Below are 27,898 nucleotides of genomic sequence, written 5' to 3'. Positions count from 1 at the left end.
TAAACTTATTAAACTTACTTTTTACAAATAATAACTGATAAATTTATAAATGCTTCAACGATCAGTGAAAAAAAAAAAAAAAAATTAAATTTTATTTTCCTTTTTCCTGAATATGAATTCTTTGAATTGCTTTTACTTTACAGAAAAATGGAAATTGGCGAAACTATAGTACCATATACTTATGGTTTGGATATTTCTCAGCATTTGGTGTCAGTTTGATTGGCAATTTTCAAGTATGATAACAATTTTAATCACTAATTTGATAAGATAAAATTGATAAAATATTTTGAGATAATTTTTCCTACATTTATTTCGATTATTCTTACTATAAATTTCATTTTTTACACCAGTAAATTACCAATCAAAGTTTTGCAAAGTATAAATTATTACTACTTCCTGTAGTCTTACTCTTGTAATTCAAAATTTTTTCAATCAGTGATGGAAAATTTAATTTTTATTAATTTTAAAAGAATTAATTAAAATTAATTTTTATTTCTTAAAAGCATCATTTATCTACAACTTCGTTCATTTTTTTCTCCAAATAATTAATAAATTTCTCGACTATAAAATTTAAAAAAAAAAATTTGAAATTTGTAGGAAATGAGCCTTGTTATGGTTCATTATATCGGTGCATTGATGGCTTTTGGATGTGGCCTAGTATATACTTGGGCCCAGACACTTTTTAGTTATTGGATGCAGCCAAGATTTGCAAAATCTGCAATACCACATTGTCGCTTATTTCTAAGCTGTTTATCAACTATTTTCTTCATTACTGGTAAAAATAGCACCTTTTTTTTTTCTCTCTCTCTCTCCTTTTCTTTTTTCTTTTTTGGGTCTAATAAAATATTGATAAATTAATTTAAAAAAAAAAATTAAACAAAACTTATTAATTTTACTAAATCATTAAAAACTTCTTTTGAGGTAAAATAAACGATCAACAAAAATTATACTACAAAAAAAATTTTTTTTTCCTTTCAAAATCTTTTAAATATTCTGATTTTTATGAAATCTAGTAAAATTTTAAAGTCTAATTATTTTCAAAATAAATAAGGGTAATTAATATATAACAATATATAACAAATATTTTTAATAAATTAGTATTTTTCTTCATACATTTCCAATAACTTTGTTCCAATTAAATTTTGAGATAAATTTCTTCAGATAATTTAAATTTCGAATACTTAATTCCTATGAATTTTATCCATAAAATACTAGTATCAAAATATTTTAATAAATTAGTATTTACACACAATTAAATTGTAATTTTCAGTGGGAATATTTGGAACAATACTTGGTCAACAGCCAAAAAATTGGTTCGGCCGTAAACAACTCTATAAATGGACACCTGAAAGTCCGGTAAGCAAAAAAAAAATTAATTAATTATTAATTAAGTGTTATTAGTTAAATTAACTATTTAGTTATTAGTTTGATAAAATTTCATAATTTATTTAAAATATAGCATTATGTGAGAATATAATCCATCCTATTAAATGTAATTAAAATATAGCATTATTTAAAACAAAAACAAAATATTTTTTCCATCCAATTTTTAAATAAGTTTTTTTCTTTTTTTTTTCTTTTTTAAATAATTTAATCGATTAAATGTAATAGATGTACTCAATAAATATTCATTAACTAATTGCTAACTAATAGATATTAAATAATTTGATAGATTAATTTTAAAAATATTAATAATAATAATAATAATAATAATAATAATAATAACAGTAATAAGTTTTGATATGCTCTCATGCAATTATTAAATAATTAATAAATTAATTTAAAAAAAATATATATATATATATATTAATAATAAAAAGAAAAGAAACAAACAATTCATAATTTATTTGAAGTATAGCATTATGTGGAACATATGATTGCTACTTGCTCGGAATGGTTGCTAGCAATTTGTTTCGAATTTTACATTCTTACTTTTGCAATCGAATTCCGTCATGCAAGTTGTCATGCACCAAAGCTAAAACTTCACTTGGATACAATCAATCAAAGTAATCAATTTAATAATAAAAATACTTCAAATCATACTGATACTGATTGTAGCAATATAAATAATGGCTGTGATAATGAACATCATTCAATTAGCACTGCTTTATCAATTAATTTCAAAAATAATATGAATGATTCATATTATTGCAACAACAACCAACAACAATAATAATAATAATAATAATAATAATAATACAACAACAATTGATTGTATGAAATTACCTATTCAGTTTTATTTCTCAAATAATTCTTCCAAATTATAGATTCAAATTGCTAGCTTAATTAATATTTATTAGCTTAATTAAACAATTTTTTTCTATGCTGATATTAAATAATAATTACTTAATTAATTTGATATTAAATTAATGAAATATTTCCAGAATATTAATTATGATGGATTAGTTTCATTCCCTCTCTAAACTGAATCTTTCATATTTCTCATTTTAATTCATTAAAAAAAGATATTAAGAATGTTAGCACTGCCTTTTTGTACTCAATAAATGTTCATTAACTAATTGTTAACTAAATATTCAAACTAGCTGTTATCAGTATGTTTCAAAAAAAAATAAAAAATAAAAAAATTAAGAATCCATTATCATGAATGACTCAGAATTATGAGACTAACAAAATACTTTAAATTTTAATCAATCAACCTAATTAATTGAATATTTGTTCTATTATTACCAATTCAATTTTATGTTATATTAAAATTAAATTAATAAACTTAAAGAAAACAATAAAGCTATAAGGAACAATAATTTATTTGCCAAGTTAATTACATCTCACTGCTATATGTTATTATCAAAAAAAAATAAATAAAATAATAGAACAAATATTAATTAAAAAGAAGGAAAACATATAACGGAAATGTACTGATAGATGGAATTATATTTTGTTCATATCAATAATTATTGATGATAACGGTTATCATTATTGTGATATGTTATCATTTTGCTATATTTACAAATTTTCTATTAATTTTCACATGTTTGCTTGCTTATTTTTTCTGTCAATAAATATAATTAATTAAATGCATATATAGCATGCTATAGCCATTTATAATTAATTTTTCATTTGTAATTAACAATACATTACATTCGATCTAACATCAAAATTTGTCCTAATTTTTTGATTGAAACCGCCTACAAATGTGTATACATTATAAATAGAAAATACAAACATAAAAATTATTGATATGTTAAATATATGAATTATTATTTGCAATAATTGCAAATAAATTATTTTATAAATAAACAAGATAATATTTAAATATTGTTTTTTATCATTTAACATTGCTAAAATTTTGCTCACTTAAAAGTAGTTGAAAAATGTTAACGAAAATATTTATAAGTACTAATATGAACAGTGATTATAACTTATGCTGTTTTGTTCAATAGATAATTTCAAAAAGAAAAAAAAAAAAGTTAAAAAAGGATATTAAATGACAGCGATTGAAAAGCAAAGAAAAATTATACTCTTTTCATAACTTATGTTTTACTCCTATTCATAACTGTCATTTTCAAATAATATAAATAATTTGAAATAAAAAAATTATTTTTAGAGAGTTGAATCTAAGTTTGAAAAATTTAAAAGGAAAAAAAAAAGTGCATAAAATTTAAGTGTAACAAAATCAAATTAATTAATATAACACTGCAATTCTCGAATAAATTAACAAAACTATTTGCTACACAATAAAAGCATCAAAATTTCTCGAGACTTTTTGCACTTCAATCACTCTAAATTTTCCTGAGACTTCCTGGATCTCAATCACTCCATCATAAAAATTATTCCAACAGTTGGAAAATTTTGGAAGAGAGGAAAATTTCCTAACTGAAAATATTAATACTAACGTAAGAGAAGAAAGAAGAGATGGAAAAAAAAAAAGAAATAATCAAAATGAGAACAGAATAGAATCAGATAGTTTAGGAATAGAATATAATAAAAAGGAAGAAAAATGAATTAGAAATAGCAGCAATGCATCTATGCAGCGAGACGAAGTATTGCACTGGTTTGTTGCATTCATTCCGATGCTACAACGAATAGCCCGACGAATACCCGTTTTGAAAACTGCAATCCCAGTTCGTTAACCCATCTAAATGGTGTTTGTTGTGGCATTTTGATGAATAGCGCATGATGTTTGGATGAGTTGTGCATGCAAGGTAAGGTAAGTACACAATAGCATAAAGTATGTGAAGAGTGCATATTTTATGTGATTATTTGCTAATTTTAGATTCTCTGAAATTTGCACTGCTGAAATATTGAAAAATAAAGTTTCTCAATGGTAAAAGTTGACGTGTATAATGCTAGCATAACTGGTAAACAGGTAAACAATGCTTTGTTCCAACGTAAATGCATTTAATTGTAATATAAAGATACGATTATTGCATTAAGGTAAAATGCATTTAACTGTGACATAAAATATAATAGCATGCAGCATTTGATTAGTAATCGTAGAAATACATAGAAGTAGTAATAGTATAGTAATGGCAATAAAAATAGTAACAATAGTAGTGATAGCAAATAGGCTTAAGTGCAGGATGCGAGTGGCTATGTACACAGGGAGATGTGTGTCTGTGTATGTCTGTATGTGTATGTGTGTGTGTGTGTATGTATGCGTATGTAGGTGTAGGCATGCGTCAAATGATAACGTGGAGCAACGAAACGACTTGTGCATTTTATCCTGCTATCATCGTTTTTATTTAGGATATCGTGAAAATGCGAAACAAAGGAAAGGATTGCACCCGGTAGCATGTTCCATTCAACTAGCAATTTTTTGGGTGATTTATATTGAGAAATCTTGGAAGCAACGAGAAATCGGGAAATAATCAAATGATTTACTTGTCATTCTTAGAAAAACTATTTTAGCATTCAGAATAATGGTCTCCTAGGAGATGAATTCATGATTTAGTGATATCATAAATTTGTGTATAAACCTTCCTGCAAACTAGTCAGTATACTTGGATAGTTGTAATCAGTTCCATTCATTCCTTCTTTTCTCATATCACATTACATTGGAGATAGTTATCCCAAATTTCATTTCTAATCATCCTCTGATATTCTCTTATATATTTTATAGATATCGTGCACCTTCGTGAAAAATATCATTGGCAGACGTACGTGTGTTGCAAGTTTCAGATGAAAACGTAAAGGCAAGTGATAGTTAGAATAGATCAATCTAACAATATCTGACATTATATTACAACCAATCGATATCAAAACCATAGTGGGGGAAGCAAAAATGATCTTGCATGATCTTTAGTTTCTTAGAATTTGGGTATTTCCCCATCAGATAGTTGAAATTAGTCGGGTTACAGCTATTTCCGGAATTGGTCTTCTATCCAAGGTTTGTCAGCCGGTGCTGTTAATTACTCGTAATCGTTTAAAGCAGAACATTATGTTAGCGAAGTTTGCAGTTAATGTGTAAGTGACTCGATTGTGGTAGATAATAATAGATAAAAAAAAGGGATAGTGCTTCAGTTAATATGTCGACTGTTCAGTTGTTCAGTCGATATGTCGTGGAACATCTGGTGATCTTACGTGTTATCGACTTCACTGGAAAATTCCGTTTGAGTAGAAATCGTAATACTCAAGAAAAGCTGAAACTTTGAATAAATCGTCATTATCCCATAAATCATATCGGAACTTTGATAACAAGGCAAATAGCAGTTGTTGTGCTTTGATAATTTTATTTTGCTTTATGAAATTATAATGTACCACTTATATCGTGAAAACCAGACGAGTTACAGTTGTCCCTTTCTTTGGCAGTTAGTATCATTTTCACGCCATCATAACGTGTATTTATCAGGGAAGATGCTTGTTCAGAAGTGTCTTATTTTCAGGTAATTAAAAGGGCGTGAAAGTTGTTATACGCAAAACAGAGTTTAGTTTGAAATTACATCGAAGCAAAGCATATCGAACTTCTGGGATCTCACAAAAGCTACTGGTTAAAGTAAGAACAAAGTAAATTCTATCATTTAAAGTAATGTTACCGAGCAACTCAGTGGCAAAGGTCCAGAGAAGATTTATTAACAGTAATATCTTCGATTGATGCGAATACTGCAGCCATATCTGATATGCAGTATTGAGATTAGAATAGATGTTTGAGTCTGTTGAAATTCCGTTATTTGCAAACTTCGAAATATGTTATTCTCTTAAACACATACGTTTGAGGAGATCCGGAAATTCTTATGCTTCAGCATAAGCATGTAAAAAAGAAGAATGCTTCAGCATTATTCAGGATAATTAATTCTGAATAAAGATTTGATAAGTACCGGATTTTGTTTGCTTATTAAAAATACAACGGTAATCGTTTTTGCAATAGTAGTAGTAACGATTTCTAACTTCACACTTTTTCCCAGAAAGTGCTCCACTTTGCAATAATTTGCGAACGCATGTAATTATTAATGAAAGTGAAGAAAATGTTATATAGCTATTTCGTTCAAATTGGATTCATTAGCAAATCAAACAACGAATCTGAAATTTCATAATTTCAGTAAGACTTGGTGGGTATTGGAAAGTCGTATGGATGACCAGAAGCAGTTGTTTTTGTTTGCATTCCCAGTTCCAAGTAATGAGGATCATTTAATCGATCGGTAATTGATTATTCATTCACAAGTAGTGTTTATCATGTTTTTGTTGAATTTTTATTGGGGTATAAATTATATTCAAGCTTCTTCCATAACAGTTTTGTCGGAAATAACAAGAATGGAGCTTAGCTTTAGTTGTCATTAGCTATTGTTGTTGCAGTGATCAAATCTTTCTATCTTTTGTATTTTTTGCAGTATAAAGGAGGCATCAAGTGCTCGGAATCAGCATGGCGCTGTATCAACAGCAGCATTAGCTAACATTGATGCTGATAGTATTGCGCAGCTTGTTGTTGGCCCGAATCATGTAGCATTTCTATTCAGGGTATGCATTTATTTTCAGTTTTTTATTCAGTAATTTTATTCAAAGATAAGAAATACTCGAACTTTTATCGACGAGAACTGGATTTTGTTAACACTTGAATTTTCTCGAATTTGTTCATAGTATGAAGTAAAACATTCTAATTTATTTTATAGTGTGGTCGCGTTGCTCGATTAAAATACACTTTAACAACTGCTACTAAAGAGGAAAACACTAGCGATGACAAAAACTCAACTGGAACAGGCGGAGGTGTCGGTTCGGCAAGTAGTGGTAGTGGTAGCGGACCTACAACAGGTAGCAGTGGTTCATCTACCAGTACTGGTTAGTTATTCTTTTCCAAAAAAAAGGTCAAAAGGTTGGTTGGGCTAGCATTTCTTTATTTTTCCTCAAATTTGAAATGATCATTTTTGCGTTGTTGTAATTTCAGTTTTCTGTTGTTTTCAGTATTAAGTCGTGGTGCAAAAATTAGACGGGTAATGATGGCAGCGAGACGGACAGCAGGTGCATTGGGCGAACGTGCGGGTGTGATTGTTGATCGAAGTCGACCGCTTGTCCCTCTTAGTGCCATTCCCGAAGATCTCATTGCTCAAGCCCAGGTGAATTGTTCTGGTCTGAGAAATGTGATCATTTCTGAATTCTGTAAATTGTGCATAGGAATGATAGAGTGATATTTTCTCTCATGTGGAATGATATTTTCTGTCTTAATCAATTGAAAATGAAAATATCCTGATATGAATTAGTTGCATTTGTCCTATTGTTGGCTTTTCTGTTTAAGGTTGTTTTACAAGGGAAATCACGTGAGGTTATTGTACGCGAGCTTCAGCGAACGAATCTCAATGTAAATGAAGCTGTAAATAATCTGCTCAGCCGTGATGATGAGGATGGTAACTGTTTCCTTCAGAATTAATTGCGAGTATAATTTTCTAGTTCATGCAAAAAACACATTTCGACCCTAAAATCTTGCTTTCAGGGGATGAAATGGATGAAGGTTCTGAAGCGTATCTCCCCGAGGAGCTTTTGTCGTTGTTGGATGCTGGATTGCGAAGTGATTCTCATGGGAGTGCCGTAATTGATGGTGACAATTTATATGCAAGTGGCGAAAGTTTTGATTATGTTGTAGCAAGGGATATTGCTCGAAGACGAGTAGATAGGGGTTAATTCATCCATAAATTTTTAACTGCTTAGTAAAAGAATAAGAAGTTATTGCTTTTTCACTACACATAAATCTTTTATTTTTCGTGATTTTTCTTACTGCATTTGACACTTTTATTTCAGATAAAAAAAGTGACAAAGCAAAAGAATTTTCTTCCGAAACTTATACGCGTTTAAAATATGACGAAAAATTGCAGTATTGGGGTAAAGAAACGGTGAGTTCGTTTTCATCCAAATTTGAAAATAAGGGTCTTTCTCTGGTGAAAATCGCGTCACTGTTGAGTATAAACCTGGCGATTAGAGGATCCTTTGATGGTTGACGTTGTAAAATTTTGAAAGCAAAATTTAAAAGCATTTTCTCTGTATGATATTGTTTAGTTTTAGCATAACTTATTGATTTAGTCTTCCTTAACTTAGTCTTTCATCTTTCGACTTTGTTGAGTACTGTTAATGTTTCTGATTGACTTCTTTAACTGCAGGATATGTTTCCGACGGGTGTAACGAAGTTTGTGAAAATAGCTGCTATGAATAGTGAATTAATCGCTTTAGGCGATAATGGATTTTTCTATAGTTGGTCATGGAAGAATGACGGGCACGGTTCAATGACCGCGCACCCCTTTGGTACCAAGCTTTTGACTAATGTAAGTTGTACTGCACAGATTTTTGTTCTGTAAAGATTTTTTTTTTGTTGATGTATAAGATTGTATGAATTATAATTGAATTATTATATATTATCGGCTTTATTTCAGGCACCGGATGAAGAAAAATTTGTAGATTTAGTATCATGTGCATATCGTGCATGTGTTGTAACAAATATGAATAGGGTAGCATCATTTATGGATGGCGAAGCATGTGGTATGAAGGTAGCTAACGTGCTATTAACACCACTAATGGAAATACCGGATGGCGAAAAATATGCATCACTATATGTATGTCCGATGTATTGTCTAGTGAAGACACAATCGAATAGTTGTTATTGGTGGTACTTTTTTTTTTGTCCTATTATTTGTTAAATGTCACCATTTTTTGTCCTTAATTTTTATGATATTAGGAGAAAATCCCGTTTTTAGATCCATTAAAGCTTGTTTGGTGCATATGGTTGTTGTTGTTGCGGATATGAATTGCTCTTTTTCTAGGGGTATTTATCCATTTAATGAAAGACGGAAATTATGGGAGCGGATGCGTTCAAAAGCGCGTCGCAGTTCAAATCTTGCATCACCCGAAGTGGTTGAGGGTTGCGAAGTTCGGACGAAGTCACATCCTATATACACGACAGGCTCAATTGCTTTGAACTTCAGCTCTGGAACACCAATGGTTGGAGCTTATTTTGAAAAGCTTGTCATCAGCGTAAAGGCATTTCAATTAAGCAGGCTAAAAACTGGTTCCATACTTTTCGCAAAATTTTAAGCTTGAAATTTCAATGGTTTAGATTAGATGAATGGAATTTTATTTAAAGGTTGGCGCTTTAATGGAATCAGCTTGGACGCTGTCTGAATTATGTAGGTTTCGAGTAATGACACCAGCACAGCACGATGAGAATAGCGATGATGACGGTTCGTGCCTCAATTCTTCTGCGCATCAGTCGACTGATAAAAAAGGCTCCTTAAATCGTGAGTTAATTAGAATGCATCTCAGCTGCTCCTTATCCCCAATAAAATTCTCATATTTATTATGCTTGTACTCCAATGTGAAAAAGAACGCACCGAGTTAATTGGTCGATTCAAATTGGTGCAAATCTACAATATGCGCGTTTTGACATTATATGAATGGTAATGTCTGTGAGTTTTTTAAAAAGCGAAAACATTGATGAAAACTGTAACACCAAAGTGAAGCGACAGTTTTTGTGGGTTAAAATTGACTTTGTGGGATTTTTATAATACATACCTAGTTGACTCTCTTCACGCTTCTTAGTTGCATTCTAATTTGCCATGTAGTAGTAGCCTTTTTCTTTAAAAGAAAGAAATTATTGCTTCTATTTAGTTGAACTCTAAGGTTATGTGATGCAATTCACGCTTGGACTTTGTCTCGCTTCACTTTTCAGTATTTTGGAAAATTACATATTTTTTACTTCGGAATGGCTGATTCCATTTCCACGTCATCTTTCAGTGTCAGCTATATTTGTATGGGTAAAATTTTATATATTCTTAATGAAATTTTGAAATGTCAGACTTCTTTTTTTTTTGCTACGAAAAATCCATGTTTTCAGAATACGGTAAAAGGCCACGTGAAGAGCAGAAAGGAAATACTTATCGGGAAACTGCATGGGCACTTAATGAAGTCATATTCATCCACAAAGAAACCTCACAGGATACAGCCATCGTGAAAATTGTATGCTTATTTCCTTTTAAGACAAAAATTATCGATGATTTCTTGTTTTTTTATCTATCTCATTATATATATATATATATCATTATAGTGTTATGAAGCGCAAACTTAATCGACTTTTCGAGTTCTATAATTGGTTTTTTTTTTTTTTTTTTTAGGTTGATGGAGCATATTGCGGAATTGTATATAGACCGGTTGTCTCAAATGATTGTGGTGACGCAGTCAGTCAAAATCAAGATGCATGTGATTTAGGAAAAATTCGACTGATGCGCAAAGATGATCTTGTTGTTGTAACACCAAACAGCAAAATACCTTGCTGTCCTGAGAATTTTCAAAAGCATATGCAGAAAATACAACTGCCGGGCGGTATATCAATGAAAAAAGTGCACTCTTTGACTATAGACAATACCGGTTTGTCGGTTTTCATAATTTGTTATGTGAGATGTCTTCCATTTTGCTTGCAGGCAATGAATTTTATAGTGATGTGAAATTAAAATTATATCAGTAAATCTCAATAATTTCAAAGATTTCTGTATAATATTTCCAAATTTTTTTATATTATGATCAGATGTGATAAATTAAGTTATTCCTTAATTCGGAAATGTAAAAAACGAAAGAAAATTTCGACTGAACTGTTATCCAGTGTTCTTTTTTTTTTCCTTTTGCATAACCTTGTTTTCTCTGTCATCAATTTGTGATGTACTATTTAGGCTTACGGTTATTGATCGAAAGACGTGGACGACTTCATTTAATTCGTATCAGTGTATTTGGTAAAATACAAAGTGATCACGTCTTGCCAGTGAATGTTTCAGCAGTATGCAGCGCTGGATTGCATTTGCCACGACTTGAGAATTACGGAGATGTGTGTTGATTTTTTCAATTTTTTAAAAATTTTTCTTCAATGTGGTATTTCCGACTTTTTTTTTTCTTTTTTTACCTTAATTACTCGTGAAGTGTTGATTGTGCTTGTGGTTTGTACATCAGCGAGATTTAGGAAATGATCATGATGATAAGCGACAGTAACGGTTCAATAATACCGATGGTGCGTGATGCAACGGGAGGGTTTCGTGAGCCAGTGTATTGCGGTTTACCCAAAATACATAATTTTGCAGTTGGTTTACGGCCATTGGATTCTGGTGATAATGAAAATACTTCAACAACTGCCAATGATGACTGTACGTATGGTTTTATTAAAAGAAGGAAATTATGTGCCGAAGTTTGTCACATGGATTTGTAACATTAACACTTTTTATTCCTTCACTTTCTTAATTCTTTTTTTTTTTTCTTTGATAATATGGAATAAGAATCAGCATTAACAATTTTTTCCAGCATCATCAACATCGCGGAATGCAAATCGTACTGGAATTATGGTAACTTTAATTGCCCCATCACCTTCAAGCATTCGTCCTCGAATACCATCTCTAATGCAGACTGTTTTGTACTGCGATTTACAGGGTGTGGATTTGGTGCTTGATGCACTTTCAAAAGAAGCAGGTAGCTTTATTGAGCTTTTTTCATTTTATATAAATTTTTAAAGATTTTTATTTAGCTGTCAAATTAAACATGTATTTACTGCTTGAGACTACAGTCAGCAAAATTTATTGAAATATTCTGATTTATATGCTTTTGATAACACTGTAGCCTTTGTTTCTGCTTGAATAACTTCGTTAACTGCTTTTTTTAGATAAGATAATTAACATTATTTCAAAGATGCTGTTTTATAAGTCATTTCTAGATCGTGAGGTTGTAAAAACCGAGATTTTGAGCTCTCGTGCAGATGGGAATCGAACCATTCTTCATGCCGCAGTCATGAACAGTTTTGCAACGACTAACAAGGAAGAGGCAGACACAATGGAAATTTCAGTTGATACAGAAAATAAACCTTTGCAACGTTTAACAGGTAGACGAAATTGTATTTATTTTTTTTTTTTTACTGGAGATGTATCCATGTGATGGTGCTATAACTTTTTCTGTAAGATAACCAAATAAGAAAATTTAGCATTATTTGCTGTTGTGTACTGTTTTATATGAAATTTTTTGACTGCAGCTATCGATATGTCAGCTGCGGAAGAAACTCGTACCGCATTTGATAGCCGCTGGCAGCGTATGTTAAGACGCCATGGAGCTAATGCAGAGTTTGTTTTTTATGCCCTTTTTTGCTAAGACTTTGTAATTTGTTCAAAAATCCTGGAGCTTCTGTTTTAATATTTAAAATAATAGATTCAAAAAAAAAAAAAAAAATGGATGATATTTCAGGGAAGAAATGTTAATACGAGAATTAATGGCAAATAATCCATTGCGGAGACCAGGTCACGACGTTGGCAACATGGAAGATGGTGAGTTTTTTCATGATCATTAATAAACTGTGCTACATTTTCTTTTTTTCGTTTTTTTTTTTTAAATTGTTGAATCATATATGAATTTATATTCACAACTGGTTCTGTTCACTGTAACGATGAAGAAATATCATTTTTAGTGTTGGCAGATTTTGCGAGGAGCTTGAAAGATGCGAAAAAATCATCTGTTTTCATAGAAGATATGAAAGAAGAAGGTCCTTTTCATATATTATTAATTCTGTAAAAGATTTTTAATCCTTAGGTTTCTACTAAATTTTATGCGTTTTGCTGTTTTCGGCTGAAGATTCATCAGTAGATTTTGACGTATTGTATAGGGGAATTTTGTTCAGTATCCATGCCAATTATTGTTAATGCGAATAATGAACCGAAAAGTCGACAGTGCAACTCAATAGAAATTGTGAAAACTCTTTGCTATAACTCTACTGTGGCACCATTTCTTCTCGAATTGCTAACGACGAAGTAATTTTGTAGCTGTTTTGTATTATCATTAATGCTGTATGTAAACACTTTAGAATGATAGTAAAACAAGTCAGGCAAAATGTATAGGGATTTTTGGTTGTAATTTATAAGAATAGCAAAAATTTGAAGCATTTACCTTCTGATTATTTTTTTTTTTTTTTTTTTTAATGATTCTTTTTTGCGAAGCGGTTCTGGTATGAAAAAAAAATCAAAAATTCGAATACCTGTTTTTGCAAAACATTCCAGAGGCGTTGTGCGAGGAAGCATTTTATGACTAACAACCTGATCAGGTCTTTAAATAAATACAGCAAATACTTTTAGTGACTACAGAGATATTCCCCATTACGTATTCACTTAGTACTATAATTCATATGAATTATTTAGCGTGAAAACCTGCTTAAAATGTTAGTGTCTGATGTTGAACAAAAGTAATTTGTTAGTTTTTTAATTTCAGAGATATTAATGGACATACACCTTTCATGTGCGCTGTTAACTATAGAGCATATACGGCTGCCTTTATCCTGTGGCTTGCTGCTGAAGAGTTACAGAAGGAAGCACAAATCGCTGGTCAATTTTTTTTTTTAAATGATTAATGGCTGATTATAACTGCATAATTATGCATACTTGTATTCTCACCTTTGTTAGTGAAATCATAACTTTTGAGTTGATCTAGTTGCAGGTTCTCAAGGCAAGAGACAGTCAGCTGATGCAATTTTAAATTCTATTATATATCCAATAGGGAGTAGACCGGATGATTCACCTCTATTCATGCTTTGTATGAATGATACGTGTAGCTTTACATGGACCGGTGATGAACATATCAATCAGGTTTGTATGAATGATTCTTTTGTCAGAAATTCATTTTATTTTATCCTTTGATATCCATCTCTTAAAAATATTTTTTTTTTTTTTTTTTTTCATATCGATTAATTGTGATTTGAAACTATTACTACAATGGCATTCAAGATGAGTTTAATTGGTTCTTTCTTCTAAAATATAAATGAACTTTAGGACATATTTGAATGTCGAACATGTGGATTAGTTGGTACATTGTGTTGTTGTACGGAATGTGCTTATACTTGTCATCGCAATCATGAATGCAGGTTATAACTTGCTTTTTTGCTTTATTTACATTTATTATATGCATTAAATTGTTTACTTTGGTTTTCATTATAAAAAAAAAAAAAAAATTGTAGACTGAAAAGGACGTCTCCAACAGCTTATTGTGATTGCTGGGAGAAGTGTTCCTGTCGAGCCCTTGTTGCAGGCAATACACCACGTCGAGAAAAACTGATATCCGTCTTGCTCAACAGTACAGATCTCATTCATCGTACGAATTCTAGGTATTTTTCTATGTTAGATTCTTGTTATTCATAAATATGAACTAGTTATTGAATCCAAATATTCAAATACTCTTGTTGTTCGCTCCATTAAAACTCGCTTTGAGGATCTCGAATAGTCACTGATTTATTTGATTGAGTGAAAATAAAAATCAAGTCATCTCTTTATGTATTTCGAAGAAAAGCTTTTAAAATTCAACAATCTTAATTATTTTAAATCTTAAATGATTTTTCATCTTCTGCCCATTATACTTATTCCACTGTGATTGCAGAGGAGAACATTTATTATTGTTTTTGGCACGAACAGTAGGAAGACAGATTATTGAACAGGAACATTACCAGCGCCGAATGATGAAAAAGTCTCAGGGAGCTACTGGTCAGTTGAATTTTTTCTAATTTAGCTTTATTTGTCCGCGTTTTAAATTTATTTTATCCAATTTTTTTAATTTTTAATGTGATTTCCTTCAGATACCACTCCGGAGCATGATCTGGAACCACCGAAATTTGCACGCACTGCTTTCGCAAAAATGTTGGCTGACTGGCGTGCAGTTAAAAGCCTGATAATGTTGGGTGTTAAGGGTGTGCAAAAGTAAGTGATAGTTTTAACATGAATCGAAGCTATTTTCAAATTTCTTAAATTTTTTGTCCCTTTTAATGGGAGTTTTTACAGTGATGCGCTAGTGGTAGAAGAAGTGTTTCATTTAAATCAACAACATGGATGCTCACATCTTGACAAATTTGCTTTTATTTTGTTAGCGAAATGCTCAGAAACTGTAAGTTGAAACTGAAAAAATATATGGATATTCAGAGTTGTCTATAATTACATTTTGTCTGTAATTTTAGACAGGCTTAATTTAAGTGAATTTGCGTGCTTTTATGTTTATTGTTGTTTTAGCATATTGATACTTTACTGAATACATTGATATCAGAAGCAAATAAGAACAACGAAGATATGAAAAGAGACCCCGACATCGATTCTGTTATTTCACGCTTTGTGCGCGCAGTTATCAGGTTTGTGACAGTTAGTTGTTTTATAATTTATATTGCTATTCCAGTAAAATAATGCCATTATTGTAGGTTTTATTTTTTTTTTTTTGCATGAACGATCATATTTTTTTTACGTTCATTATTTTGAGGATGTTTATGCTTTTGACATTGTTGTCACCGGCAGCCATAACAGTTGCCACAGCTACAGCAAGTGGTATTTCACAAGTGGTTGCATCCGGAAACACTCCACCAAGGTTTGTTAGCATGAATTTGATCCTTGTCTTTGAAATATTATTAGATGTACATATTATGATGATTTTATTTTTATCTCATTTGTTATTGAAATTAAATTATTGTAGTGGAAGAGTTTTACCTCTTTCAGGCGAATCTTTGGTCCTGGCTTGCATACTGTTAGCTTCACTGGCTTGTTATCACTCGTTCGATCGACAAGTGGACGTGAAAGTTCTGCCGCTAAAGAAGCAAAGAAGAAAAAGTAAGCTCAATTTATTTACTAATTGATTTGAATATATTGAATAGGGAAAGTTTTTAGCATTTTGTATGATATGATAGGCATATTGCTATGCAATGAATGGTGTAAGTGAAATTAGATCTTTGATTTTAGCGTGACTAATTTTGTTTTGAAATGTCGCCGCATATTTCAAACTTTGTTGAATTATTCGATCAACGAACTGTGCAATATGGCTGATTCTTTGATTGCTCCTGTGCGACTTGGAATAATCAAACCTACTTCAGTCATTGCTCAGAATATTACCAGTGATCCTCTTGATGTTTGTTTTGTTTTGTCATACAAAAAAAGGAAGCTTCATTTATTTTTGCTCTCTTCTTGGCTGTATAATTTCTGATATTTTTTTTTTTTTTTATCTGCGTAATATTTGCAGGTGATAGAAAAGTTTTTGAATTCAAAAGTTGATTTGTCAACAGTTAATACGGCCGGAGATGATATTGCTGTAGTTAAGTTCGGTCGAAAACGAAAGGTAGCTTTTGTTCCATTTTCTATTAACTCTTTTTATTACTCTGAAGGCTGAGCCAGCGATACTCTGATTATGTCTACATTGTTCGGCTACATCATCAAAAGTATACAATATAATGTCTTGGCAATCTTTCGGAAAAGAGCACTTTTTTTCCTGCATTTGGCATGAAGGGTAAATTGATGATTATAATGTCACAGTTCAATAATATTTCGATATTCTATTTTAGCGTAGTACACGAAGGGAAGGAGACCATGGTGATGAAGAGATACGAGAAGCGGCGCAACCGCATAGTGCACCAGAAAGTGACAATTCAAGCGATTCAGATAGTGATGGTAGTCTTTTATTTGGATTTAAATTAAATAACTACGGATTGAACTAATTTGTTTGCATTTTAGTTTGATTATGTGTAATATAGTTGATTACTCTAACATTTTTATGAGTTTCATTTATAAATCTTTTTCAGAGTCACGTCCTACACGAAGTCAAAGTTATGTCGGTGAGGTGTACAATGCACTTAGAAACGGTAAGTAATCTTTGCATCAAACTTTATTAATTTTTTTCACAAAATCCTACCAAACTATCATTATGCAGGATAGGGACATGACAAAATATTCACACGTACATTTTAATCAGCAAATTCTTGCAACTTAGATAGGATGTAATAAAAGTTATTGATAGTTTTATGCATCCATTAAGAGTTGGGTTCGTGTAATTTTTATCCGAAGAGTTGGATTACCATATGTTATCCAAGTGGTAACTGGCGGAAAACACGGGAACATGTTACTCTGACTAACTAATTCACTTTTAAAATTACAGATATCTATGATAGTCTTCCAATGAAAAGTGTGGGTAGATTAGACTTTTCCGAAAAAAAAAAAAAAAATCATATAGTGCATTCTAAAGCGAATTTCATTATTCCAGAAGCATCATCCGGTAACTATGATGGCGATGAACTATTCAGTATGTCTGAGGAAGATCCAGAGGATGATTCAGTAGAATCAGTTAGTTCACCAGCTGAGCAAGATGATGATCCAACTAGTCAAGGCAATGATCCTAACATTGATGAGGAAGATGAGGAAAATGATGATGATGGAAATGGTGATGATGGTAAATTGTTTACGTTTCTTTTTGTCTTTCAACGTTGTGGAGCATTTCAGATTCTCTTCATATTTATGAATAATGTTGTTTGCTAAATTAGAAAAGTGATGCAGAACGAAAACTCTGTAATGGAAATTTAGAGCAAGAATTCGGGAATGAGGAAGACGAAGGTAATTACGAAGAAGGTGATGAAAATGAAAATGATCGTTATGAACAAGAAGGAGAACATGAGGGTAACGAAGAGGGAAATGGTGATGGTGAGGATGAGGAAATGCAGGTGCAGCCAAATGAGGAAGATGATGTACCAGAAAGTGGTGATGGTACTAGCGATGGAACATATGGTTACCATTTTGCCTCATTCTCACTGCATTTGGTTTTTCATTTTTACGACTTTTTTCCTACTTATACTTTTTAATTTTTTTTTTCTTTTTTTTTTTACATTTATTTTTACAGGTGTAAGATCACGACATGTACGACCTAATGAACGCAGAACGGTTTGTTTTAACTTTTCTGTCTTTTTTTATTTCGTACCTGTAAAAATTGGCGTAGCTTGTATGGAAAATCTTTTCACATGTTACACATCAGCTGTCCTTGTAATTAGAAAGCGTGGTCTAAGATTTGAACTTTATGGACCCTGTAAATCGTAATTTTGTCTCATTTTTTTTTTCTCTCCTGCAGAACCAGTCATCGCGGAACACACGAGGTACGAATAATCTAGCTGGTGAACAACAGCAGGATACAGCAGCACCTACTGACTCCAACAATGCGTCACAACAGCGTGTTCGAAGTATAATTTTCTTGTGTTGATTTATTTCTCACTTCAAATATTTTTTCTACTTATTTCACTGAAAAGAATTCTACTTATTTCAGATAATGAAGCTAACAATGCGAATCGTAGTAGTGATGCCACTTCGGGAAGAGTATCCGGCGTAACAAGTGGGCGACATAATAGTAGGCTATTCTACTAATTTTAACCAGCCTGCCTGGACATTTTTGTTGTAGATTTATTAATCTTCTACTATTAGTATGTGTTTATTCTGTTATATCTGTTTGTATATCACTTCAGCTTTATTCGTGCCAATATTTTTCATTTACCAGTGCTTCAGACTTCAGGAGTTCATTTTTCTACTTCCTCTAATTCGATTATTATTATTTAGCAATACCTCTGCAATGGGCAATGCGTCGTATGGCCTCGAATGTTGAGCGATCGACCGCAGCACGACGTAGTGACAACAGCGAAAATCGAGGTTTTCTTTTTGTTTGAATGTAGAATAACACATCGTGGGTTATGGTTGATTTATAATTAGAAGTACGACGATTTTCCCATTCTCTACAGTTCTTAACAATTTGCGAATTTCATTTAACTGGCATGGAATTTTCTCGTAGTATTATAAGTTAAATCTAGTTTAGAGATTCTTGCCTCTTTTCAGACTATATTTTACTTTCGTGTTGCTTTTGAAATCATTTTTAATTTATAGAATCAAATCCAGGCTCTTTGGCAAACTCAAAACATTTGCGAGAATCATCAGAAGATGCTGCCACTTCAGTAACTAAAACAAATCAGCAACTTGCTTTATCATTTTCACTTATTATCAGGTTAAAGGTTGATTTGTGGATAGTCATTCTATTCATTGGTTTTATCTTCCATACTTTCACTGGGAAAATTAATGAAATTCCGTCTTCGATTTTGTGATTGTCTTTTAAAAAAAGGAAGAAAAAAAAAACCAATGAATAAAAACTGATTCTACACTAGTTAAGGAAATTGTTAAAAACGATTTTTTAAGGTTGATTGTTGACTTAATGCCAGTGCTTGTGGATCACCGCGAGTTTGTGAAAAGCTCATACACTCTTATACCAAAAATGCTGGAGTTGAATGATGCTGTTGTAATTGCAGTTCGTGTAAGATTATAATTTGATTTCACCATTTATTTCCTGCAAAAGATATTGTAGAAATTAAGAGTTTATTAGAAATCTTTAGGATATGCTTATTACTTCATTCTTTTACTTTCTATTGTATAATGTCCTTCATATATTTTATTCTGTAGCTTAACTGTATTTAGCGACTAATAGAAGAGCGTTTGTATGTTGTGTGGCAGTGGATGGAAACAGTTATGGATCGAACTGAAGCTCAATTGCGTTTTGGAAACGCATTGATGGCATCACCAGCTATTGCTGCAGTGCTTCGTAAAGAGAAGAAACTATCCCTTAAAAAGGGTGACGATCGTGACACTGAGTATGTTTGCATCTTTTTCTTTTCTTATTTTCAAACTCATTTGGAGCTATATAGCAATACTTATTTTGTAGAAGGCATAGTCCTCGACCTGGATCAGGAAATCATTCCAGTACACCGGTTCCTAGACAAGATTACACCCCTGGATCTACTACTGCAAATAGCAAAAAAGGTAAATTTTATATATTGTATTAGTCTTCAAATTTAGTTTTAAAATTGTTTTGTGTATTGGTACCTCTGATTGTTTTCCTTCTTTGCAACTATAGCAGAAAGAATTTCAGATGAACAGAATTCAGATTCGACAGCATCACTGGAAGACTTCTTTGACTATGTAACAGCGCTGATGCGTTCTCATGCTTCTGAAAACGGTGATGATGTTCCGATCATCGAGTTTAATGCATTGAAAGCTCTAGCTTTTGTGGCTGATGCATATTTATCGTTAATAGATATGCTGGAAAAGTTAGACGCTAGAATTGCATTGGGCTTAAATTCAGTTGAAAGCATCACGAGTGACAAAGAAGTTATCGACATGTTTCAAAATGATGAAGCTTCCGTTAGTTATTCTTGATTCTACAATTGCTAATTAAAAAGAGAGCTTAAATCGTACAGTTGAAAAAATATGCTGAAATGAAGTCTCTCGTTGCATTTTGTTCGTTTATTTTTTCTGATTTTTTCTTTTTTAAGCAGAGTAACATTCTCATTAATATTGATTTATAGGTTGCTGACGGTAGCAAATCAAGTGTGCAAGCAGGTGCACCAATAACCGATTTTTTCCAGGTACTTCATTTTACTCGTATGGTGTGGACCTTTCCCTGTTTGAATTTTCTTTTTTTTTTTTTTTTAACTTTCACACTTATTTCAAAATTAAAATTGGTTCTAAATTTGTTCTAGCGTTCCAATTCACTTCTTTATCCGGGTATTGCATCATCATCTAATTACCATGCATTTGAACATAAATGTGTCGATTCTTTGGTGCTAGCCGAACGTCCACAACTTTTGAGACCAGATATTGAAAAAGAGGAAATGTTTGGGTTACCGATAAAGCATAAGACTATTTCTGAACACAGGGTTTGTTTTGTAAAGTTACAGATGACATTATGCAGTACTTTATTAATTTATGATGCATTCTCACCATATATTTCGATATAATTATGCTATTTTCACTTTCGAATACGGAATGTGTCTTTTCACTTGTTGCTGACATAAAATTGAGAATTAAACTGAAGTAAAAAGAAAATAAGACGAAGTAGGAAAAAAGGATTTGAAATTTTAGTAACACGCTATACTTTTTATGGGTGAATATTACTTACAGAAAAATGTTCGAGAACACGGTGCAAAGTATCCAGCACATCAAGGACTGGCTACTCCATGGTCTAACTATCACGAACTGTTGCCTATAAATACAAGTGGTTTGTCTTCTACGTTTTTTTGTAGATTAGCATTTAGGATATTGAACATGACTGAGAAAAATTACCATAAATCATCAAAGTTACTTTTATTCACTCTTCTGATATCTACTTTTAGAAGAGAAAGAGATTCCAATAAGTGGACTTTCACGTCCCAATGTAATCGTTCATTCGAAGAATATGTCTAATGAACCAATAGTGCAAGGTTGAAATTTTTCGACTTAACCGTTATATATTTTTTTATATATGGGCTTTTTTCATGTTTCTTGCTTTAACTTAGTGGTATCATAATTCTAGGGAAACGTCGGCGATTATGTTCGTCATCTGCTGTCCCACCACCTCGTGGTTTTGTTGCAATACAATTGGAAAGTTTGAAAAGTGCGTTACATCGCAGTAATCAAAGTCATGTGCACAAATCATTGGCACGGTGGAAGAACACTTTAAATTTGATGGCAAAGGTAAACGAAGTTTGAAACATGTTCAGGATGTGCCAGATAGCTGCTTAATATTTAGCCAGTTTATCTGGCTCCTTCTGACGTTGACATTTCGTGTTTAAACATTTATGTGTTTTATTTACAAAGAGTTTGAGTTGATATTCAAGTGATTTTGTAGCTCGAGCTCAAGTGTAATAATTTCAGGCATTTAGCGATCAACTTTTAATCGCCTGTGGCGGTGAAGTTACGGGTTCAATGCTTTTGAGTGAAATGGCCGGTTTTTTGGTGCGTGAAGCACAGTTTCGTAAGAAGATGGAAAAGTTTAAGGCAGCACAAAGCAAGGATATTGTTTTCGAGGTTTGTTTGCATATAGTTAGGGAATCAAATTAGGTGAATGTTTATTGATCCTCCCCCCGATCATATATATAATATATATATATATATTATATATATATATATATATCATCTCTTTATGAATTGTATCAAAAGAAAGAAGGTAAGTAAAGGAACAATACAGAATTTTGAGTTAAGAGGTTTTGGCAGAAAGTCGATTTTTTCGGATCCTTCAGCTTAGTGCAGAAGTAACTAACTAATTGAAAACTAGTTGAAGTCTAGAGTAGAGTAGCAAGATTATGACCTATTATGAACAGTTATGAGCGATTCATCATCATGACATAAATCCACTATACCATTTTTTGCATAATTCGATCAGATTTGGGTGATTTGGACATATAGTTATAACAGTAGCCTAGTTGTTTGAAGTTTCGTGAGTCAATTACTTCTATTAAGATGGATATCTGAAAGATGTTTAAATAGAAGTAGCTATATCGAGGAGATAATTCTTTAGATTGAACGAGACAAGCATGAAATGATTGCACAGACAATACGTCAATTGAACGTGCATTATTCGCGTCGTGTTAGCAGTTCGTCGTCGGTAAATTCGACACAGAGCAACAGTACGGATTCTCCTCGAGAGTTTGGTTCTGTAAGATCGGTGAGACTGGTTAATCTTTCATGGGCTAGCGCAAGCAATAAAGACGATTCTGATGCACCTCCTCTTGCATGCCATAAGGTCAAATTTTCCTGTAGTTCGTTGAAATTTCTCAAATTGTAATAGAATTATTGCCGTAAAGAATATACTGTACTTTCTAAACTGCTGAGTAAACTAAATCGTCTAAACTTAGACCTGAAATTTTGAAGATCCAGAAACCGTTCCTTTACTCGTTTTGTTCAACTTCCATCTTCATTTCAGGTAAAAGTTACTTTCAAAAATGAGCCTGGAGAAGGAAGTGGTGTAGCAAGAAGTTTCTATGCAGCTATTGCTGATGCATTCTTGACAATGAAACGTTTACCAACAGAAACACAAGTTTTAGCTGCTTTTGGTAGCTCACCTGGTGATGTTCCACCGTCGTCGGGTATGTTTTATTTGAAGCGATAAAATACATTTTTGAATTATATTTGTTATGAGTTTTAGTAGGAGCAGATTATAAGTGAGTGATGCTCAGAATTGACAAAGTTTAGGAAATTAAAGATTTTAGGTAATCGTGGATCTGGTCGCGGAAGTTATCGTGACCGAAGTGCAATTCTTCTGAATAGTTTGTCAGTGGCTGGAAGACGGCGAAGTTTGAGAAAGTAAGTTTTCGGAAATAGGTTTTGATGTAAAATTTGAAGGATATGAAATGTTGAAAAAATTTTTGATAATCTACTAAAATAATGCTAACTGAAATGTGTAGTAATCTAACTAAAAGAAATAATGGGAGATTTCATTCTCAGAACAATATTTTCAGTCGATATACTCTATCTGTTTCTTCTCCTTCTTATTATTCACGACATCAGCCGCACCTGAATGAACCATCAGGTGATAGTGAGCCAGTCGCAGCATCTAATATTGATAATTTGGCAACTCCTCAAGCTCCAGCAGCCTGGGAGCCAGAGCGAGAAACATTAGGCGAAAGATTGTTGGCAAGAGTTCGAGCAATACGACCGGTAAGATATCTGAAAGTCGTTTGTGTTTGTGTTTTTTTTTTTTTTTTTTCAAGTTTAAATTCTCTCTAATGTTAACAGAGAACGATCGTTGAATAAGGATTCAAAGTTTAAGAGAGATTCTTTGAAATTATGTGTTTTATTATATTTACAATTATAAATATTTCATCGCTACTTGTTGAAATCATATATAGCATCTTCATTTCCTTTTTTTGTGTATTTACAGCAGTTATGTAACAAAATTACGGGCATGTTGCTGGATCTTCAGCCACACCAACTAATAACGATACTTGCCAGTGAAGAGCTTCTTCGTGCCCAAGTGGAAGAAGCATCTGAAATGGTTCAGGCAGCTGGTCTAGGAAATAGTGATGGAGGAGATCGTGCTAATGAATCAGCATCCTCGAATCGTGGACAACCAGCACAAGCAAAAAGTGTACCAATAGTTCGTGCTTCTAGCACACCAAATCTCAATTGTATGAATTTGAAATGTGTTCCTATTGATATATTATTCATTTGTACTGTTTTATGTGAATTTGATGATTTGAGAATAGTTCTAAGACTAGATAATTTTCAGTGGTAAAAAAAAAAAAAATCATTGAAGATGATACATTTACTTTAATTGGTGATAATTGAAATTTGATACATGATAATGCATTTTGTATGACGCATATTTACATCGTCTGAATTTCAGCTGCCAATGATTCAGGGATAGTTAACATGGATGATGATACGGCACCATTGTTTTATCGTCCAAGTAGGACTGGCTATTATACACCAATTGCTGGCAAAAATTCGACGCATCGTTTAAATGCTTTTCGAAATGTTGGAAGGTGAGTGATTTTTGAATTCAGTCAAGTTTTAAAAAATATAGTACATGCTAATGGTAATGTTTAAAATGCATGTTAAATAGGTTTTTCAGCTTCATTTCCTTCAATTGAACATATATGTATTTGCAGAATGATTGGAATTTGTTTGATGCAAATGGAAATATTCCCATTGCATCTTTGCCGGCATGTACTGAAATTCATACTTGGACGTCCGATTAACTGGTTTGATCTTGCATTTTATGATCCTGTTTTGTTCGAATCAATGCGTACATTGGTATTTAACGAAGGCCCAACTCGACCTGAGCAAATTAACAGTTTGTATCTAACTTTCGAAGTCGCTGTACCTGAACAGGAGGTATAATTTGATTTTCTTCTATTTTTGTTAATTTAAAAAAAAAAAAAAAAACCGCTCTTAGCACTAATATACTTAAAAGAGGATAGAAAGAGAAGGTGAAAAATAAGTTTGAATAACATAAAATTGCATTCTTGTATGTTGCATTATGAATTTTTAGTTTTGTCAAAGGTTAATGGATAAACTAAACAAAGTATTTTGATTAATTGCATTATGTACTTTACATGGCTTTATTAAGCTTTTATATGCCTTTTCTTGCTTATGATTTTTTTTTTTTTTTTTTGGTGGGGAGGAGGTATTAGTATGATTGCAAAATATGAGACGAGGGAACTTTTTCATTTTCAGGGTGGAGGTACCATGGAATTGAAACCAGGTGGTGCAAATATTGCAGTAACTCATGAAAATGTTGTGGAATACATTTATCTGTTTGTGGAAGCACGAATGCTTGGAAATCATTTAAAATGTCTTGAGGTATATCTATTTTTCGTGTAATTTTTTTGCATTCTTTTTTTTTTTTTTAACATGTTAAAATGGATGCGGGTTTTCCATCGGTTTTGTTCTTCAGGCTATTAAGCAAGGTGTATATGATGCAATACCGCTTGGTTCGCTGGCAAATATGACTGCTGAGGATTTGCGTCTATTGCTTTGCGGAACACAAGAGGTTTTTTTTTTTTTTTTTTTTTTTCTTGAGAGCAATGAATTTGTTTCTTGTTTTTCGATCGGTTTTCTGGCGCTTTTATCAGATGTATTCGATATTTATCAGTACAATGGTAGTAAAATGATAATTGTTGAGTATATTCGATGCAATGGCTAAAATGAGGAAAGATTTTTCTCTTCTGAAATTTCTGAGAATTTCACCCTTTTAATTTTAATTTAAACTTTCCTATACAATAAAGAATTTAAAACTCTTCTACACTGATTAAGACAACTGGCATGTTTATTTATTTATTGGATTGATGTATGCATTCTTTTACACCCCTTATTCAGATCTCGATGACTTTGATGCAAAGCTACACAACATTCACAGATGAAAGTTCAGCATCACCAGAACTACTTCAAAAATTCAAAGGATGGTTTTGGTCAATATGTAACAAACTCAATAATCAAGAAAAGCAGGTGAAATACTAAAGTTCCTAAATTATTAACACACTGTTTTGTGGAATAATCACGTATCAGATTTCAGATTTAAGCTAAAATATTTGCGATTCTTGCCATCATTCCCCATTTTCTCTCACTTGGTTTGCTAATCATTTCTTAAAAGGTATATTTGATTTTTCAGGATTTGATCTTCTTCTGGACCGGTTCACCAACACTTCCGCCAAGCGAAGATGGTTTCCAACCAATGCCAACAGTGCTTGTGCGTCCTGCGGATGATCATCTGCCTACTGCTAATACCTGTATTTCTCGGTTCGTTATACTGTTTTGATTTACTGATGAATTTTACTTAGCTTTTCGTAGAATTAAGTTTATAAATTGGGGACCGACTAGAATGTGCAAAATTGGGAAATGACCCCGTTTTGTGTTTTTTCTTTATTTTGATATAAGTGTAATTTCATCTGTATCATTTCCTATTAAAACTTTCAGATTGTATGTGCCACTGTATCCGAGCAAAAAAGTGCTAAAGTCGAAGCTCTTAACAGCTATCAAAAATAAAAACTTTGGTTTTGTGTAAGATCAAAAATGTATTCTACCAATACGCAATTTTTTTTTTTTCGCAGTTTATTTACTTTCTTTGTTTTAATCAAAAGCCTGTTATAAATTAACACCATTTTCTCATGTAACTGATTTCTTCCAGCTTTTTAGTTGGTTTTTTAATTAATTAATTTCATCTGCTATCAGACTTTTCATAAATTTTTTTCATATCATTAGTGTTTAATGCTCAAAAATGGAAGACCTTTATTTTGGCATTTTCAAAGTTTTAATTCAAGTTTCGATTTTTTTTTTTTTCTAAAACTTACGCTATTGGTTAGTGTGTGATTCTATTACTGCTTATTAATTCATAATTTCAAGACTCATTATTGAATTTTTCAAAAAGCTGGAAGTGATCAGTATTATGTTGAAACACCATTCTATTTTATCATGTATTTTAGAAAAGTGCGATTTTAAAAAATAACTGTTTTGAATGCAAGTGGTGTTAATTGCATAAATTTATGCCTATTATTAATGAAACTTTACGCAGATTGCACGTGTCTCTTGCTTATTTTTTGTTTTGTTTTGTTTTTTTTTTCTTTCGTTTTTTCAATGGATCAACATATTCAGCAAATTTTGAAAGTCAAGAAAATGCTATAAATTAGTAACAAAACTTATTTCAGACATCATCTGTTTTGTTTAGATAAAATCTAGATTATCTATAGAATTAAAAAAAATTACCAATGAGATGATAATTACAAAAATAGTGTACTGTGTGAGTAGAAATGATAACTCTTTTATTTAACAATAACTTCATATGAATTAGAAGTATTGGAAAGTAAAGGAGAAGTAAAACATTGGAATATATCAACATTTGAAAAAAAAAAAGATACGATCGAACAAAGCAAAAGAACCTGAGCGATATGAGAGTGATGATTGTGAGGTAAGGAGGTTAGAGCAATGGACAAATATTTTTCATATTTCTTCCTGATTTTATCACTTTCAAATTTTTAAAAGAAAACAAGTTTTCCTGAAAAAAAAGAAAGGAAAGAAAAAAGAAAGAAGGAAAAATTATATAATACAATAATAGTACATCCATTTAATATTTGTCAGCCTTTTTTATTATTTTAAAAAATATAACATTGCACAAATATTCGAAATAGTTCAAAGTTTAAAGGCTAAAAGATTATGAAACAGATGTAACTAATAATTGTTATAATTTCTGTATCAAAATTTATTTTATTTTTTTTTTTTTAATTTTTTGTTTTATTTTGTATAAACATTTTAAGACAAAAAAAAAAAATGTAATAATAATTAATTACTTTCATTAACATTTAAAATGATTAAAAAAAAAAAAAAAAGAATACGATGAAATACGTCGGCGATTTCGGTTATCGACGATACAATTCCCTGAGTTG

General features: G+C 31.7%; 1 protein-coding gene across 2 annotated transcripts; it reads left to right on the top strand.

The window, feature by feature from the left end:
* Window positions 1–600: 600 nt before the first annotated feature.
* Bma-ubr-5 (ubiquitin--protein ligase EDD, putative) lies at window positions 601–26,523 on the top strand (the record flags this gene model as incomplete). 2 transcript variants are annotated; one of them, XM_043075944.1, is made up of 68 exons in its annotated part: window positions 601–775; window positions 1,271–1,356; window positions 1,859–2,006; window positions 5,908–5,953; window positions 6,498–6,596; window positions 6,786–6,912; window positions 7,065–7,230; window positions 7,354–7,505; window positions 7,685–7,793; window positions 7,880–8,062; window positions 8,185–8,276; window positions 8,541–8,702; window positions 8,811–9,043; window positions 9,198–9,375; window positions 9,518–9,614; window positions 10,268–10,389; window positions 10,545–10,797; window positions 11,097–11,248; window positions 11,381–11,561; window positions 11,716–11,880; window positions 12,122–12,286; window positions 12,434–12,521; window positions 12,643–12,722; window positions 12,863–12,937; window positions 13,073–13,202; window positions 13,657–13,769; window positions 13,882–14,030; window positions 14,214–14,305; window positions 14,399–14,545; window positions 14,815–14,918; window positions 15,011–15,131; window positions 15,213–15,315; window positions 15,438–15,553; window positions 15,679–15,783; window positions 15,912–16,022; window positions 16,152–16,317; window positions 16,429–16,524; window positions 16,748–16,853; window positions 16,985–17,044; window positions 17,443–17,628; window positions 17,760–17,960; window positions 18,073–18,113; window positions 18,298–18,406; window positions 18,490–18,570; window positions 18,777–18,866; window positions 19,098–19,215; window positions 19,404–19,518; window positions 19,680–19,852; window positions 19,924–20,021; window positions 20,131–20,402; window positions 20,567–20,626; window positions 20,741–20,917; window positions 21,162–21,258; window positions 21,374–21,460; window positions 21,553–21,713; window positions 21,894–22,046; window positions 22,537–22,761; window positions 22,942–23,104; window positions 23,228–23,321; window positions 23,477–23,675; window positions 23,899–24,145; window positions 24,364–24,502; window positions 24,629–24,854; window positions 25,197–25,322; window positions 25,417–25,512; window positions 25,839–25,967; window positions 26,131–26,258; window positions 26,436–26,523. In XM_043075944.1, the coding sequence occupies 68 exons, from the start codon at window positions 601–603 to the stop codon at window positions 26,521–26,523; spliced, it is 9,132 nt and encodes a 3,043-aa protein (XP_042931878.1). The 2 variants fall into 2 exon arrangements, with proteins under 2 accessions (XP_042931878.1, XP_042931879.1); XM_043075945.1 differs by having other exon boundaries at window positions 9,518–9,671.
* Between the last annotated feature and the right edge of the window lie 1,375 nt (window positions 26,524–27,898).

The sequence above is a fragment of the Brugia malayi genome (assembly GCF_000002995.4).
Source record: "Brugia malayi strain FR3 genome assembly, contig: Bm_v4_ChrX_scaffold_001, whole genome shotgun sequence".
In the NCBI taxonomy this organism is placed as follows: domain Eukaryota; kingdom Metazoa; phylum Nematoda; class Chromadorea; order Rhabditida; family Onchocercidae; genus Brugia; species Brugia malayi.
This window is presented reverse-complemented; position numbering and strand designations above follow the sequence as displayed.